Source organism: Rhinolophus hipposideros (assembly GCF_964194185.1).
Source record: "Rhinolophus hipposideros genome assembly, chromosome: 12".
Lineage (NCBI taxonomy): Eukaryota > Metazoa > Chordata > Mammalia > Chiroptera > Rhinolophidae > Rhinolophus > Rhinolophus hipposideros.
This window is the reverse complement of record NC_138058.1, coordinates 64,482,266-64,501,776: the sequence shown is the minus strand read 5'-3', so window position 1 is coordinate 64,501,776 and position 19,511 is coordinate 64,482,266. Positions and strand designations below refer to the sequence as shown.

General features: G+C 40.9%; 1 protein-coding gene across 1 annotated transcript in view; it reads right to left on the bottom strand.

Annotated features, from left to right (window-relative positions):
• LDAH (lipid droplet associated hydrolase) overlaps positions 1-19,511 on the bottom strand; it is a 90,831-nt gene that overhangs the window by 3,449 nt on the left and 67,871 nt on the right. The window contains exon 6 of the mRNA XM_081069068.1: positions 14,076-14,158. Coding sequence (XP_080925194.1) covers positions 14,076-14,158 — 83 coding nt within the window. The remainder of the gene's footprint in view (positions 1-14,075; positions 14,159-19,511) is intronic.

The following is a 19,511-nucleotide window of genomic DNA, read 5'->3' as shown; positions in this document are numbered from 1 at the left end:
TCCCTCCCAATACAGATATGGCAACAGCAACATGCACGCAGCCTGCTTTCAAAGCAGCCCTTGTGCCTGCCACTGTAACCTGGTCCCATAGCTCCCTCCAGAGAGTAGCTCTTTCAAGGCAGCGAGCCTTTATGGTTTGTGGGAGTGAACTGAGAGGCATCTGATGGGAAAAAGCCCACACAGGGAGAGACTTGTGTGATAGATCACCCATGATTCACTACAAGGACTCGCCAGAAAACTTGTGTATGTTGAGGTTGGGATGGACACTGGAGAGATGGTAGATGAGAATAAGAAAGAGTTATTGAGACAAAATCACTGAGTGATTGGGGACCATTCATTACACACTTAATAGTTTTCATACACCCACATGGTAGGCATATGGGACGTGTGCTGAATGCATGCAGAGATGAATTAGATAGACGAGGCTTCTCAATGTAGCAGATGAAATATGATCAGAACTCTGTGAGTGTCTATGACATTTCTACCAATAGGCTCCATGCACAGGAGAGCATATTGATTCAGTGGGGAGCTGTTATAATTACACTTCAGGTCACAGCAAGCAGGCTGCATGGGGCAGAATCTCCTTTGAGGTATCACTAAGATTAATGTATACCTGCTCATCACACACACACACACACACACACACACACCCCACATGTACATGCATATGCACATATGTATACATGTACATACACATACCTGTCTGTGTATATGCATACGGGGACATACATACATATACATCCATCTACGTATGTATATACGTATACGTGTACTTATGCACACATACATTTATGATCAGTACACATGTGTGTCTAGCTCTAGGCTGTTCTTCACTAAAAACTATGTTCTAGTTCTGAATTTCTGAAAAAAAGGGCAACAAAAGAGAAATCTTATTCAGAGGGGTATATAGTGGTAATTTCTACAAAGAATAAGAAGTAAGTTTTAAGGACCGGTCCCAATGGCATCTGTTATCACTGAAGAAAGAGTTATGCCCACTCCAGCCCTTAAGTTGCCAGTTAGTCACTCGTAGTTTCCATAATACACCGAATTTGCTCACTCGCTCAAACTCTTATTCACTAATCTGTTCAGCAAATACTTACTGAGCATCTACCCTGTACTGGGAATCTGGCAAAGAGATGATAAGACAGTTTCTGGTGGGGGAAGCCTGGAGGTGCTCCTACCCAAGACAACGAGAGAGCCCAGATGAGGGACAGCTGGTGGGCAGCAAAGGTTCCCCAGAGAGTTGGTGCCCAAGTGGAGTCTTCAAGGAGGGGGAGTACACTGTGCAGAGCAGGCCAAGCAAAGTCAGAAGTCTGAAGGAGCATGGCCTGCTTGGGGAACTGGGAGTCATTACAGATGCTGGAAGGTAAGACTGGTGGGAGATAAGACTGGCAAGGCAGAGAGACCAGGTCATGAACTCCTGTGCCGTCCTTAGGAGGCTGTACCTACTCTGAAGTCCATCGGAGCTAACAAAGGACTTCACATAATCAGGTCGGAATGGCAGGAAACCTATTCTGGGTGCAGTGGTGAAGAGATTGGAGGGGATCAAATGGTAGCAGGAGGAAGATATGGGACATACTGTGTTGTATCATCATCAAACCAATTGGCTGAATGTGAATAGGTGAAATGGCTCTGATAAAAACACTGGCCTTTATTACAATAACATTATGACTTAACCAGCATTTAAAGAGATGATTAGCTAAAAACACTTTCAAGAGAAAACTATTTCATGTAGTACATTCCAGGGAGTTCATAACTAACAACTAAACATCGAGTTGCAGATGTACTCTGAATCACCTCATGGAGATTTTTCTGGTTGTCACCCGGAGTTTTAGTTCCGAATGATGCAAAGGATCTGGGGCATATAGATTTCTCACTAATTTGTTCTTCCCATTTTCCAATTTTTGCCCACTACAACCATTTCTGGGCACTCCAAAGCCCCTAAACCCAAAATGCACTTTGCCATGGCTCTTAGCAGAGTGTATTTTGCTTCCTGGGGAACAAGAGAGCCGGGCAGTTGCCTGGTTCTTTCCTCCTGGTGTCAGTCTTTCTATAGCTCCAATATGCTTCGACCTTACAACCAGTGGGTGACTATTCTCGCCTGTTGTAGACAAAGAAGTTTTCTAGAATTTCTCAGCAACCACCCCGCTCCAACCTCTTCTTAAAATACTGTTGGGAGTACAAGCTGTCGGCAGGCATGAGTTGCTACCAATAGGGCTAATAACTTTAGTTCTCGCTAAACCAAGCCCTACTCTTACCACCAAGAATCCTTTGAACTACATCCAGGAAATCGTGTATGGAAAGCCACTGTGCACAGTTGCTCCACACTTCCTCACAGTATGAAAAAGTGTTGAGAAGTCTGGAAATCCAGACTCGGGCTTGAATCCGTCAGGTCTGTCCCTCCGCTCCAGTGCCTGACGACACCTGGGTCCTGAGAAGGGCACGCTGGGAGCTCTACACCAGTACAAGCAACAGTGGTGAAGTCTTCTGGAAAACCCTATCACGGAAGGGTCAGCTAGAAGGAAAGCACGGCAGAGAAGACCTCCCTATAGAATCTCTCTGACGAAGAGAACGACATCAATGCTAGCACCTGCTCTTTCAGACTATGCCTATGGAGAACTTTGCATTTACTTTTCAGTGAGGAAACTACAACTTGTTTAAACAATTAGTGAGTTGTAAAGCTGGGCTCTAAGTCTCTCCAATGAGAGGTCCAGCCTGACGAGCCTCAGCACTGGGGAGATGCCATCCCTCCCTTCGTGTGTGAATCTGTCAGCCAGATTCTTGGGCACCAACTCTCTGGGGAACCTTTGCTGCCCACCAGCTGCCCCTCATCTGGGCTCTCTCGTTGTCTTGTGTAGGAGTACCTCCAGGCTTCCCCCACGAGCAATAAACAAGGATGACAGGGACCCTACACCTACCTTCCGGTATCAAGAGACAGGTGGTTGGGGGCACGCACTGCCCACGGCAGGTATTAGGAACCTCAACACAAAGTGACGTAAGAGCGCAAGACAGCGCAACAGGGAGGAGGCAAGACTTCCCATTTGTTTATCTGATTTTATTTCTCGATCCTCCGTGACCAGCAACCATTTAGAGTTGGTTGTATTGGGTTAAATCTCTAAGTGCTGGTGGGATAATGTCTCTTTTCCCCCAGTTCTTCAGGCTATATTCACTGACGGGCTCTTTATGAAAATCTTGGCTTACAAGTAAAACACGTGGTTATTTCTAATGCCTCCACATACACTGGCTTAGGATACTTCCTGCTCCCTATAGATTATTAGTCACAGGCAATAGATCTGAACAGAGGACTCTGAACCTGTAACCCTAAACAGGAAACTGAAAAAGTATGGGGTGTATGGAGGTAGTGGGGGATGGGCGAGGACAGGTGAAGTAGAAAGAAATAACTGAACACTAAAGCATAGTGGTTAAGAGTGTGTGCTTTATTATGTTGATATGTAAAAAAGAATCACAACGAAAAATAATGAGCTGATGAAAACTCACAATAATGTGCCAGGCTCTGTGCTAAGCTTTGTGCTCACTGAGTCCTTACAATAATACTTGAGGAAGATAGTTTATCCCTATTTTACAGCAGTGGAAACTGAGGCATAGCGAGACTAACCTGCTTAAGTTTAAACAATTAGTGAGTTGTAAAGCTGGGCTCTAAGTCCGGAGAGAACATTCCTAATCAGCGCCTTTTACTACAGTTTATCATTAACAATGAAGGGACCTATGCCACGCAAACACAAAACCTGATACTGGGATGTCTTAAACTGGATATGAAAACTGAGTGTAACAATCAATGACAGGTACAAACTCAACTACCTTTAAAGTCTTCTCAAAGTCTATATAGTTCTGGGGTGCTGCATGTGATAACTGCTGTGAAAATACTGGAATTGTTAACTAAGAATCTCAGGCTATAAGCAGAAGGCTTGAATTCAAAGTTTTATAAGAAAATAAATTAATTGCTATAGGTTATTTCTCTCTGGCACTTGCTTTGACATGCGTGAAAGTTGATAAGAAGTATACATTATCAACGTGGAAATTATTGTGTTTCCAAATTGTTGTCATGTTAAGTAGTTCATTTCACTATTAAATGCGAAGTTTAATTTTCTCAGTTCTAGATTTTGATTCCCCAGGACGGTGCTTTCATTTTCCCTCGTGTGTTTTCTGTACTATAGTCTGTGATACTTTCCTTGAACTCTTCAGGATTCCCCAAGGAGACATGTCCCTGCTAAAATGTCCCTGCAAATTGCTGCAGCTTGCTGCCATACAGACGCCACATTTGTCTTTTCTCATGTTTCTGTTTTTTTTTTCACTTTGGGTTGCTGAACTGACAGATTCACCAAAAATGACCCTCAACTTCTGTCTCATCTGGTACTGGTTAAATGGCTGAAACTCAGAAGTAAGACAGTCTTGTCCTGGTGAAGCTCCCAGAGTAGGGAAAAACATACGCATGTACAAACTGGCCCTTCAACACAATAGGCAGAGAGGTACGGACACAGTGTAGGACCCAAAGCAGGAAAACCTACTTCTGCTCTGAGAGACTCTACAAAACTTTTTAATTATAATAATGTATTGAGAAATAATGCTAGAAACCATCTTATGAACCAAGTTTATAAATTTGATTTTGCTACTAACAAAAATCACTTTGAATGATATATCAACATCTTAAGATGTTAATCACGAAAAAGACATATGCAAAAATCTCTATCTGGTTGTGTGTGTGTGTGTGTGTGTGTGTGAAGAGAAGCTAATGCTGAAATTTGCGACAACATGGATGGACCTTGAAGGCATTATGCTAAGTGAAATGTCAGAAAGAGAAAGACAAATACTGTATGATCTCACTTATATGTGGAATCTAAAAAAGGTGAACTTACAGAAACAGAACAGATTTGTGGTTGCCAGAGGCAGGGAGGGGGTGGGGAGTGGGAGGAATGGGTGAAGGTGGTCAGAAAACACAAACTTCTGGTTACAAGATGAGTAAGTCCTGGGAATGTCATGTACAGCATGGGGACTATAGTTAACAGTATTATATTGTATATTTGAAAGTTGTTAAGATACTAGATCTTAACAGTTCTCATCACAAGAAAACAAAATTGTAACTATGAGGGTAATGGATGTTAACTAAAGTTATGATGGTGATCATTTCACAATATATACAAATATCAAATCATTACGTTGTACACTTTAATGCACTGTTATATGCCAATTATGTCTCCATAAAACCGGGAAAAAAAATCTCAATCTGAATTATTTCTCTCTATTCAACAGTCCAGTGGGATGATAGGCATTACAGAAATCGCAGGTCTAAACAAGAAAGTTTTTCATTGTCTTAAAATTTTACTTATTTATTTACTTTTTCTTTTGTTAACTTTGTGGATAAACTGAATTTTAAAAGCTCCTCAGAATATAATTTACCATGTAGCCTAGTTTGGTGTAAACTAGTTCTTCTCAGTACTTAAGTGAATTGAACTTGATTCCTTCAAGTGGTCTGTGGGCAATCTGTTTCCACGATACAGTGTAGACTGAGTGGTAAACGATGTTTCTGGGGCTAGCCTGTTCAGAGCGAAAGGGCTTCTCATAAAGCCTTTATGTTGCATTATGGTAAAATAATCTGTGAAATGCTGAAGCTCATTGTGCAGTACCATGGGGAGCGCGGGGAGGTGGGGGCACTGCTAAGAGCCTGGGCCCTTAGCCATATCTGCCAAAATCGGAATCTTGGTTCTCCATCTACTAGTGGTGCTACCTTTGACCAGTGACTTAGCCTCTCTGTGACTGTTTCCTTATCTGTAAAGGGGGGATAGAAATTGCTACCTTGTGGGCTGGTGTTGAGGATTAGAAAACAAAGCATATCTAGTACCTGACACAGAGTAAGCACTCTTAAAGGGCAGTTGCTATTACAATGGTGATGATGACCAAAGGGACCTTTAGACCGAGACTATCTAATGGTGGGGGCAAAATCTGTCTAGATTCTTCCGCACAATGGCAGCTGTGCCCAGGTCAGAGGAAAAGGGAGCCACATGACCTTAAATTAGTTTTTTGGAACATATATTTTCTTCTGATAAGCTGCTTTTGATATGTCAGGCTCAGAAAATGTATGAGTATTAAACATTTTTCTAAGCCTAAAGCAAAGTCTTCTATACATTATTCATTATTACACACACACACACACACACACACACACACACACGCTGCATTCCTCTGAAACGATAGTGGAGAGAGACACTGGATGGAAGATAAATCATCAACCAATAAACAGTGAAGAACACCCCCACCTTCACCACCATGTACACTCAGCTTGTGGAGTGGATTTTCACCCCCTTTTACTCACAAAGGAGGCCTGGAACCTACACTGCAGTGCCATTTGGGCATTCTTGATGTGTAGCTTTCAAAACAAAGCAAGGCACCAGTTTTCTGAGACAGTGACTTCCCTTCCTGGTAGGGCTCATAGGTGAGCCCCTGGGTTCTCACAATAGCAGATATAACGCCCCTGCTATCCTGGGCTGTGGGAGGCTCCTTTGTTAGCATTTCATAAAGAGCCACAGCTCCCTCGGTGCTAAATTGATAGGCTTCCCAGCTAAGGTTATGGGTTGATTTCTTTAGAAGAGTGCCCTGAGCTGTCACACTGTGTGGCCGGGAACAGCCAGCAAGCACTGAGAAAGCCAAAGCACAACTGTATGCATTCAGGGAGGAGATGCATTTCCTCTACCTTACTTTGAGAAATCAAGAAAAGTTATGTCATTCCTGCTCTCTTCACTTTTTCTTTCCTTCTCTGAAAGAACTCCCACTTGGCCAGTTTTTTTTGCTGTTGTTGCTGTTTCTTTTCTTTTTTCTTTTTTTAAACCAAAGAAGCAAAAGGTCAGATATAAAGCAGCCAGTTGCTCACTAAGGAGTCATATTAGTACCCACACACCTAGGCTTCCTATGCCCCAGCTGGATTTCCTGCCCTGCCTTCATTTCCCTATTTTCATCCCCTTCCTGCTTTCGCAGGCTCAGGGTACAGACCTCAGGTCCTCCAGTGCATTCGCCTCTGGGGAGAATCCAGAACAGGCTGGAAGGCAGCAGTGGCCCTCTGCCTCTCCCCTCCCCGCAAAGTCAGACACTTAAGCCTCCACCTTGCAACCTTAAAGGAAACCTATTCTGTAATATAAGCAGCTCTTTTCAGTTATTTAAAAATCTTATCCTCTAGGGAACAGAGAACTAGCAGTCACAAGTCTTTAACATTTCACTGCAGTCTTTCTGAGCAAACATTTTTAGGAACTTGAAGAACTGCTACAGAAAGGGAGACAGTGTAGGAAATTCATTTTCCAATTTATCTTGTTTCCTTTCTTCCTTCTATCCCAAACTGGCTCAATTATCATTCTTACGAAAGTGAGAATTAAAATCCCCAAAGATTGAAAAAAGAGGCTGAGGATGGAGGTGCAGGCACGATCCTTCAGGACAACTGAGCTCTGTTTCCCTCTGCAGGGCCCAGGGGAACACTGGGAATCGGCACCCCAAAGGAGGAGCAGGTCCAGTCTGGTTCTTGACTGGACCACTTTTCAGTGGTTGGAACAACCATGCATCAAAGGCCTGTAAAGTGGGGCTTTCTCCCTGCTGTGTGAGGCAAGTGTAAAGGGCCAGATACCTGGGTGGAAGGCACCGGGCCGTCTGGTGACTGGCTTCGTCTCTTTCTTCCCTGGGACTAGAGTGAGGAGCTGACCCAAGGTGTCTATTTTCCTCTGGTGAGGCAGCAGAGTAGGAGGCATCGGGAGTAAATTTATCCTGCTGCTGTGTTTCTGTTTCTCCCTGGTATACGCGTACGCCTCAGTAAAGTGGCAAATGTGCTGGAAGGGTCTTGCTTAACCAACTCAGAGAAATGGCCAAGTCCAGCTCGTCTGAATTCGCTGCCTTAGGGTACTGGGCCCAAGTCCTGGTGAAGATGAAGTGCCCCTGTGTTTTCCTTCACCACTGTCCTACATGACGTCTCCCTTCGGCACCTTACAGGGCCAGTGGCTGTGAGCTAGAATGGGATTGGGACTTCAGCATACTTTGGCTACATATTTAACATCATCAAAATCTTTCATTACAGAATGAAAATTTCTGTGAAGGGGCGTGTGTGGGGAGGACAAGTTAGGCAAACAGTCTTCTTAAAGTACTCAGAGACATATCTAGGATATAATTAACTGTAATAATAAAAATAATAATAATCACCTTTTATTGAATGCTTAGTGCATGCCAGACACTCTTATGTGGTATTTATATAAATTGTAGCATCATATTTTTGGAACAATTGTATGAGAATAGATACTATCATTAAACAATTTTATTCACGTAAAAAGGAGGCACAGTGAGTCAAGTAGCTTAACCAAGGTCACACAAGTGAGCAGGTGGCCGGGCTGGAGTCTGAACCTCAGGCTGTGACTCTGATGACTGTGTTCCCCAATGTACCCTCCCCTCCTTTCGATCACGCTCCACTGGAGAGCTCAAGGGTGTGCTAACACCAGTGCCTAAAATAAGGCTCTCAAGGTCAAAAGGACTGAGATAAAAACAAACCTATCAATTTCCAGGATGATTATGACATTCTGAACAGGCTTCAAATCAAACAGGCAGAACTAACACAATCAGTTTCAGCGGAGGCTTGGCAGAAAGGCAGTCCTGCTAAGCGGGCCCAGGGAGCGCTTCTTATGCTCTGCTAGGCAGGGCCTGTGCATGTCTGAAGGATTTATTTGCATGCCCGAATCTGCAAATGCTGCATGAGATTTGTCCCCAAAGGCAGCACGCACCTCTGGGCTCAGGTGGGCTAAGCAGGATGGCGGGGGAGGGTTGGGGGGAGCCAGAGCAGAGGCATTTCTGTTCCTGGGACACTTTGCCCCTTTCACAAACCACACTGTCGCCTGTCCTGGGCCTCTGGGGGCAGGAGCAGCACCACTCTGCAGGCAGCCCCTCCAGCACTGCCCACCTCTGTCAGAAAGCTATGTCTCCTGGGCTCTCACTGGGAACAATTTCAGAGCCCTAGTGACTGACAGTGAAGCTCAGATCAGTCTGGTGGTAGCACACACCAGCTGTTTCCATGAGCCTAGGCCAAAGATGGTCACGGCAGTTTAGAATTTCCCTCCTAAGTGAGTTTTAAATGAAAACTTCAAGTTTCTAAATCAAACACTAATTCACTTTTCTACGAATGAGACACACATCCCCTTGCAGTTTAGAACAACGACAGAACAAGGGAAAGCTGACCTCCTATTTGCCTGAGACACACCAGGTGCCTCATGAAAGCAGAGTAGACTCCAGAGGCTCCCAGGAGAACTGGGAGTGGGGTGGCGAAAATGTACAGTTGACTCTTACTTTGGTTTATTTCAACCTGGCTTTTGTTCCCAGCCCTTCCCCCTCCACTTCCGTCTTATTCATTACTTCCTCGCCTTCCTCCCAACCTTTAGGCTGTGCTCCCCAGAATCAATCTTTAGATGTCTTCTCTCCTTACACTACATACTTCCTTAGGTTACTATTATCGTGCTCATGGCTTCACATATATCCTCATCACTCTCCAATCATTCAGCCCCGACTATCTCCTAAGCTTCCTACCCACCTATCCAGCTACCTGCCAGGCATGTGCCCACGTGGGGGTCCCACAGGTATCGTAAACACAAGCACCAAAATGACTCCTTTCCCAAACACCGCCCACCGTTTGCCAGTGCTTTTCCTCCCACATTCCCTATCTGGTTAGCAAATACAGTACAGAGAAATCACCTGAGGCTCCTCCGTCACCATCCTCTCATGTCCCGTTAGTACTAAGGGCCTTTGCTTCTACTTCCTGAATCTTTCCAAATTCTATCTCTTCTCCATCCCCAATCCCACTACCTCAGCTCTTGTAAAGGCCTTCTAAACAGTCTCCGCACCTAAAATCCCATTCTCTTCCAGTATTCTGCCACACATTTGCCCCAAGTAGTCTCCCTCATTTGTCAATCTAGCCAATTCCTAGCTAGGGCTGATTGGTAGGAACTGGTGTCTCTGACCTGGCTGTTTGTTCACAGGTGGCATATGTTCTGATGGACCAGTGTCACATAGTTGTCTAATAATTCGAGTATCACCCTGATTATTACTTCCTTGCTCAAACCCTTCAATGGCTCCCCAACAACTCAAAACAATCTAGTCTCTACTGTAGCATTTCAGGGCTTCTTGCTCTCAGGCCAGTGCCCAAGCCACAATATCACATGGACTACCCTTTTCTAGTGTCTCTGAAGAAGGTTTTCTTCACTTGGGGTCTATAGGTCCATGCAGGTTCATGGGTAGAAGCAGCAGTAGAGGGTGGGGGGTGGGTAATGTAAACTTGGCTAGGAAAAAGATTACATCTTTATTTTTGCTAACCTCTATCTATGAGTTAGTCTTTCCTTCAAATCATAGTAGCATTAATAATACCTATATTTTGTCACCTGTAAAATGATGGACATTTTTGAATCACAGTAAACTTTAGATAACAAAATAATAATTTATGCTCATCATACTACAAATTTACAATAATAATTCTGACGGCTATTGTATCTCATTATTTACATATGACATATTTATCTTTAAGATATTTTGCTAACTATACTTCAACATAATTGGATTTTTTTGGTAATCTCGTGTACTTATTTTATGCTATTAAAAACATTATTCTGAAAAGGGGTCCAGCGAGAGAGAACCAAGAGATCTATGGCACAATAAAGGCTTGGGGTCTATACTCGAACGGCTATAGCCGTTCTATAGCCCACGGTCTATAGCCCGTCCGCCCACTAGGGATACACTTGTCGATTGCTCACTAGGTCTCATGCACTGTGCTAGGCCCTATGCATGTTGTGGTGAGAAACCACAGCTCCTTACCTCCAGGTGGGTGACAGGGGAAAGCTGACCACTTAAATAGTGTGTGATAGGTGCAATACTGATACTTGAAGCCATGGGAACCAACAGGAGGGACATCCAACCCAAAGCAGGGGCTGGGGAAGGCCTCTCGGAGATGACACTGGAGCCAAATCTTAAAGGATAGGTAGGGTTTAATCAGGTGAAGAAAGAAGACAACCATGGGGGTGGCCGGTTAGCTCAGGGTTAGAGCGCGGTACTCTTAACAACAAGGTTGCTAGTTCGATCCTCACATGGGCCACTGTGAGCTGCACCGTCCACAACCAGATTGAAACAACTACTGGAGTTGGAGCTGATGGGTCCTGGAAAAACACACTTAAATAAATAAAAGTTAAAAAAAAACAAACCTTAAAAAAAAAACACAAAAACGACAACCATGATGCCACAGGCCATATTATACTCTTTTGGAAACAACTATGCCTCTGATTATATTTGCTCCAGGAAAGGGAAATAACTTTATGTAGTGATGAAGGACTGCAAATAAATACAACTGACACTGCGTACAAAGTCTCTAGACCTTGGAAAGAAGAAAGGAAGGAAAGAATGAGGGAAAGGAGGAAGGGATGAAGGGAGGAAGGAAAAAAGGAAGAAAGGAAGGAAGACAATCAGCCCAGAAGATTTTTCAGAGTTAAAAAGGCTCATTTTCCTCCAGAAAATAAAAAGTTCTCTTTATATGGACAATGACAATCCAGTGGTAGAAATCTGAGTGTAGAACCAAATCCTGCTGATCAAGGTCTGATCATTCTCTAGGGGAGGAGAAAGAATGCAAAAGCCATCCACATGATGCAGTAGAGGGGTTGTTTTTAGACTAACTTTCCTGCGGCTTCCCGACTGGATGGCACAAAAATACATTTTTCAGAGCTATTTTAAATGTTGAATAACTGAGATATATTGGGTGATCTTTACAACAAAATGTATGGTTCAAAATGTCTCCACACTGGACAGTCCTGGATAGGTATGAAGTTTCGGAAGGCCTACGTTTGGGTTGAAATGGGACAGAATATCCTTGATGGGAATATCTAAGGTAGGGATAGGTCTAGTTTTAGGAAGTGGTTTTCAAGTCTGACTAATTATCAGGGTTGTTTGGAAGGCAAGAGGCAATGACCACTGTCTTTCTACAATTATGTGCCCTTTCGAATTTCCTTATTTTCTCAAGCAGATGGGGACATATGTTGATTCAACTTTCTCAAATATTAAATTACAGCATATTTCCTCTTTTTCCGTTACAGAAACAAAAAGTTGCAATAAACCTCCTGCCCCTGTACCTCGTTTCACTTAGGAATTGGAATTGCATTATTCTAGTGGAGAGCTGAAACTTCTAGTGGAGAGCTGGGAGAAATGATAATCAATTAATCGCAAGATAGTTTTGCATTATTAAACTAAACAATGCCTTGCTTTCCCAAATTCCACAAGTACATTGAATGCTATCTAAAACACAAAACCAAACCATTCCCTGTAGTTGGAAAAGTTTATTCCTCTGACTGAGTGTTAATATTAACCTTGAAACGTCTGCCATCTACTATTCTATCCCCATGTTTCTGCCATAAAAGTTTCAGTAAATGTACAGTCCTGACACACAGTTACCACGAGCAGACCTCTATCTGGGAATGATTACGCTTGCATATGGATTTAACTTAGGACGGGAATAAGTTAGCACCTTCCTTTGACCTCTTTCTGAGCACAACATACAAACAGAATCCAGGAATGATGAGTCTTTTACAGCAGCTGGCTTCCCCAGATGGTAGGATGGGCTTGGACACATGATGGGTCTCTTCAGTCAGCAAGTGTGAATTTTGGAAGTGAGCATCTGCCAGTCTTATTATTAACTGGGAGTTGAGTTGTTTTTATGAACTTCCAGCTTTGAGAACTTAAATGCATTTTTGAAATAAATTCACTTATAATTTAAGTGAAAAATAAAGTACTGTTTTTCTTGTATTTTCACATCATTCAAGAACTGGCAACAGTTGAAAGGCTGGAGAGAGAGTCCTTCTGAGCCCCCGCCTCCCCCCACCACATTCAGCTAGTGAGGGTTTCCTTCTGGATCCCAAATTTCAACGTCTAGCCAATTGCTATGTGAGAAACATGACGCACACAGACGGGCGTTTTCACAGTCCTCTCTGGGAACGCCACCACGGATCAACACTCTGAAAATACTCTGTTAAAGAACGTACACATTTCTGGCTTTAAGATAATTGTATTGGGAGATTATAGAAATGTGAATGAACACAGGCAAGTTTGCAAATGTCTCAAAGTTTATGAAGAGATTCTAAATCCAGTAAGGTAGCTAAAATTGTCCTTGCAGATTGTAGATTCCTGGGCCCTAATCCTCAAGTCATAAAAACACACTGATTGGGCCACTCAGCAGGGCTCAATTCATTGCACCCAGCAGATGTCACAGTTTAGCACTGACGGAGAAGCTCTAGATTAGCACAGTCCAATAGGAATATAAAGGTATACATATGTAATTTTAGAATTTCTAGTAGCTACATTAAAAAAGTATAAAGGAATAGATGAAATTAGTTTTAATAATATATTTTACCTAATCCAATATATCTTGAAATATCAATTCAACATGTAATCAATATAAAAATATTAATGAAATATTTTACTTTTGTTTGGGCGTAAGTTTCTGAAATCCATGTGTATTGCACACTTCCGACACATCTCAATTCACACTAGCCACAAATAACCACATATGCAGCTCTATCCTATTGAGGATGGACAGACAGACAGACAATGATGCTAAATATTTCAATCTTTGCCTTTCTGCACCTGTTCGAATAGAAAACTGTTCTTGGTGTCAGACCTGGACATTCCCACTCTAATGCACTGGAGGCTTACTGAGTCATAAGGTCACAGTAATGTTAGTTCTTTCCCTACGTTTTACTAACATTTTAATATAACTCACATATTCTATAAATATTATTGAGAATATTCTCTGTACAAGGCCCTAGAGGGAAGTATTGATTCTATAAATAAACCCAACAAAAGCAGGTGGTAAAATATATTTAAGAAACTATGCAATCATCTTTACTTACTTTCTATGCAACTTTCAAGGACAGAATTACTTTTAACTAGAAGTAGAACTCTGTCTGAACTTTACAAAGCCCGGAGGTCTACAGATTCTAACCAATTCTAGCCTTTCATCTGCAGTACATATTTCTGCCCATCTACCTACTTCCTGGCAGCACTAAAGTAATTACCTTAGGTAAATGTTCCTTTATGGTCTCGTTGTCTCTCTTCACGACCTCCATCATTTCTTGGCTCCCAAGGTAGGCAGCATTAACTACATTAAAAAAAAAAAAAAGTCAAGTACTTAGAATATACAGAACAAACACAATTATCTGATTAGTTATAGTACATTCCTGGTCCCCCCTTTTCTTTCAGCAGGTGCTATCTGATGTGAGATATCAGCGAGGCCAAGGCAGGCAATGTGAGTTAGGCAACATGTGTTGTTTCTGGAAATGAGACCATATCCTACAAAAGGACCTCCGTTCAGCCTCACCTGGCTTCTCAACAGCAACGTTGAGCAGTGTGACAGCCTCATGTCAGATACCAAAGCAGATGATGTGTGTAATTATACCTGATCAGTGTGTTTTTATGATTTAAGGATTAGAAGCCAAGTTTTATACATATATCCTGTATACCAGGGAAACTTCGCACAATTACTAATGTGAAACTATCCTGGCAATTTTTAAAAATGACACAACTGAAAAAAATGTTTGTTTTAAAACAGGTTTAAAGGATCTCTAAGAGTTTTTTGTTTGTTTGTTTGTTTTTCCCAAAGAACCAGCTCTTTGTCGCATTAGTTTTTTCTTTTTCTAAATTTAATTTTATTTTTTTAAATGTATTGGGGTGACATTTGTTAGTAAAATTACATAGATTTCAGGTGTACAAGGAGAACTGATTCTGGGTGGTGAACACACAATGGGATTTATAGATGATCTAAGAGTTTTTAATGAGGGTTGTTAATTTATTATACTGATTGCAAAATGAGCAAAGTGACCCTCACTTTCAAGATGTCAAATTACCTGGGAAAGAGAAGAAAGCCTGAAAAAACACGAATTTATGTGGCTTTATTGTGCTGGTATAAAAAGTTTCATTTCATCTTTGTGCCCTGAATTCAATTTTATTGGTATTACACATTGTTGTTACTTTGCTTTCTTTTTTGTCATCATCAGCCTGGTATATTTGTCTTTTGCTTTAGTTTCAATCTTTTGTCATTTTCTTTTAAGTATGTCTCTGGAAAGCATAAGTGGACTTCTTTAAAAAGTGCAATTTGAAAATCTCTCTTAAATAAAAGGACCTAACATATTCACATATAAGGACATAAAGATATTTGGTTTGACTCTAGTCATCATGTTTTGTATATGCTTTGCTTCTTTTGTTATTTCTGACTCTTCCTTCACCACCTTCAGTGTGAATGATGAGTTTTCCTTCCCTACCTTTAAAAAGTTTCTTTTCAATAATAGTTTCAAAGCATAAATTTCCATTTTCATTGGAGTGGTTGGCCGTACCTAAAACGTAAAACTTACATTTTTTTTCCATTGCTTTCTGGAACTAATCAGTATCTATCATCTCTCCATCCAAACAAGGCAAGCCCTTAGCATACCTGCACTTTCCCCAGGCCTTCCTCCCACTGTGATTCCTCTTTGGAACTATAAGTAATACACTCTTATTCCAAAGGCAGATGTCTCCGTGTCCGTCACTTTACTATATCTGATTAAAACAAATTCTGGACACATTTTAAAACAGAGAGGCAGAGCGGATGTGCTGGGAAGGATAGTGCAGTGGATTTTGGTAGGGCAGAGTAGTGCAGAGGACAGAGCTGTAGGAAGGTGGCGTGGGGGACGGGGGCTGGGAAGGAAGCTCCAGAAGTGTGCAGAGGTTCCTCCTGAGTTCCGGCTAAGTACTGACCGACAGACACTAACATGTGCGAAACTGCCAGAAACTGGGGAAAGAACCATTGAAAGGACTTAAGAGGGAATAATCCCCAAACTGGGAAGAGCTACTGTTCTACCAGCCTAGTAAAAAATCTCATAATTAATGATATGTCAACTATAGAAATCAGAGAGGCTTTTGCCTTGGTGGTGGGGTAAAAATTAGCTCTATACTAAATGCTGTTCTGGTACCAACTAACAGAGCTTGAAAGCAAGACCAGAAAGGACCAAACTACTTCCAATAACATAACTGCGTCCCATAAAAAGCTCAAGGATATCTATATGAATACAAAAATATCCAGAATCCAACAAGGTAAAACGAACAATGTAAGGCACTGAATAAAAAGTTATCGAGCATGCAAAATAGGAAAATACAACCCAAAATGAAAAAAGCTAATCAAAACTGACCCAGAAATGACAAAGAAAATAAAATTGGTAAACATTTAAGAAATGGTGCTGGGAGAACTGGAAAAGAATGAGTTGGACCACTACCTCACACCATATACAAGAATGACTTCAATGGATTATACTACTAAATGTAACAGCTAAATCTATAAAACTCTTAGAAGGAACCATAAGAGTAAAACTTTGTGACCTTGGATTAGACAATGGTTTCTTAGATATGACACTAAAAGCACAACTGACAAAAGAAAAAATAAACTGGACTTCATAAAAATTAATACCTTTTGTGCCTTAAAGAGCACCATCAAGAAAGTAAAAAGACAACCCACAGCATGGGAGAAAATCGTATATCTAATAAGGATCTAGTATCCAGAATATATAACAAACTCTTACAACTCAACAAAAAAAAAGGCAAACAACTTGATTAAAAATGAACAAAGGATTTGAATAGGCATTCTCTAAAGAAGATATATATACAAATGGGCAAGTGAAAAGACGCATAACACTATCAATCATCAGAGAAATGCAGTCAAAACCACAATGAGATACCATATCTCACCTACTAGGATGGTTATTAAAAAACCTCACAAACAAAAACCAGTGTTGACAGGATGTGAAGAAACTGTAACCCTCATACATGGCTAGTGGCATTGTAAATTGGGACAGTCACTTTGGAAAACAGTTTGGCAATTCCTCAAAAGTTAAATAGTTACCATACATCCAGTAATTCCACTTGTAGGCATAAACCCAAGAGAACTGAAAATAAAGGTCCATGCAAAACTGTACCTGAATGTTTACAGCAGCATTGTTCATAATAGCTCCAAAGTAGAAACAATCTGAATGTCCATCAACTGATAAATGGAAAACCAAAAGGTGAAACAGCCATATGACGGAATGTTGCTGAGCACTAAAAAGTAATTTAGTACTGACACACGCTACAACATGCACCAACCCTGAAAACATGATGCTATGTGAAGGAAGCAAGTCACAAAAGCCCACCTACTTACTGCATAATTCCATTTCTGTGTAATGTCCATATAGGCAAGTCCGCAGGGTATGTATGGGGTTCCTTTTTTAGGTGATGAAAGCATTCTAAAGTCAGATAGTTGTGATGATTGCACTACTATGAGACTATACTAAAAACCACTGAATTGTGTGCTTTAAAAATAAGTTTTATGACATTTTAATTATATCATAATTAACCCTTTTTAAAAATTAAAAACATCTTGAAAGTTTTATAACTATTCCATATATTCAAGTAAGAAATATTGAGCATGTTAAGTAGAATTACAGAAGATATAAAAAACACCCATATCAAATTTCTAGAGATGAAAAATATACTGGATGGGGTTAATAGCAGAGTAGACCTCATAGAAGAAAAATTAGTGAATTGAAAACACAGCAATAGAAACCATCCAAAAGGAAACATAGGGATAAAGAAATTAGAGGAAAAAAATGAGAGAACAGAATATCAGTGAACTGTGAGTGAACTTCAAAGTGGTCTCATATACCATGTAATTGGAGTCTCTGAAGGAGGAAAGCACAGAAAAAAATGTGAAGGAAGAATGGCTGAAAAACTTCCAAAATTCCTAAAAACCATAACCTACAGATCCAAGAAGCTCAAAGAGCACCAGAGAACAAGAAACATGAAGAAAATTATACCAAGGCATACAATAATCAAATTGCTTAAAATTCATGATAAAGACAAAATCTTAAAAGCAGGCAGAGAAAAAAGATACATACAGAGAAACCGAGATTAAAAATGACAGATTTCTTCTTGAAATAATATAACTAGAAGACAGTGGAGTAATACCTCCAAAGTAATGAAAGAAAAAAAGTAACTGTCAACCTAGAATTCTATAGCCAGTGAAGACAGCTTTCAAAAATTAAGACAGACAATTTTTTTTTTTAGACATACAAGAGCTGAAAGAATTAGCTCTAGGTGGAACTGTACTACAAGAAATGTTAGGGGAACTACTTCAAGCAAAAATATGACATCAGCTAGAAATTGGGTCTACACAAAGAAATATAAGGCATCATAAATAGGAACTATGTGTGTAAACTTAAAATATATTTTCTGTTATTTATATTTCGTTATAAGAAAATTGATTACTTAAAGCAAAAACAGTAACAACATACCAAAGAAGTAAAATGTATGACAGCACTATCAAGGTGACTTCATCGGTCTACTGTACCAAACATTGAAGGAAGAAATAATATTGATTTTACATAAACTCTTCAAGAAATGGCTGTCTGTCTGTCTGTCTGTCTATGGCTGTTTGATTTTTGACAAAAGTAGCATTTCAGAGCAGTGGAAAACAGGTGTTCTGTGGTAGGCAGAATTCTAAGATGACACCAATATTCCTTGCCTTTCTATAATCCCCTCCCTTTTGAGTGTGGGTGAATGTGATGACATACTAGGTCCACGACTAGGTTCTATCACATAGTGGAAATGACTTCAAAGCAGATGATCCTGGTGGCTCTAATCTAATCACACGAGCCCTTCAGAATCTGAGTTTTCTCTGGCTGGTGGCAGAAGAGGAAGTCAGAATCAAAGCACCAGAAGGATAAAAGGTACCACTGATGGTTTGAACACAGCACTTATGTGGAAAGGACCTGAGAGTAACCTCTAGGAGCTGACAGGGACCCCAGTTGATAGCCAGCAAGTAAACTGGGACCTCGGGTACAAAGCCACATGAACTGGATTCTGCCAACAATCAGAATGAGCTCAGAAGGGGTTTTTGGACATGTATAAGGGAGGCTTCCGAGATCCAAGCAATGGGGGCTCTTGAGCTGGGTGGGAGTTCAGTGGGAGTTTACTTTAAAACATTTATGTTTTAAGCACTTTTCTGTAGTGTCGTTGTTTAATTGGAAAAAGTTAAAAAATTAAAGTAACTTGTAAGGAATCACATTTCTAAAAGTAAATTTTTCATCAGGAAATGTATCTTTATTCCTACTCTTTTTTTGCCTGATAATTTCTCATGTAAATGCACTTTTTTTGTTGTTTAAAAAAAGAAAGTAGAATACCAGTTGCCTTTCCAGTAATTGCCTCAAGGAAGCCATTTTTTTCATTCCTCAGAAATGCTCATAATACAACACAGTGGTCAGAAATAATAATACCAAATAGAAGTGTAATTTCCTAAGGGAAAAACACATTTCTTTTGGCAATGACTGTCAGTAGCGTTCCTGGAAACCCAGCAGAATTCAGAGTTTCAAGCACCACAGGGAAGGAAATATGTAGTAGCAGGAGTAATGGAAACAAAAACATGAAGGAAAGAGAATGATTTAGAAGAATGT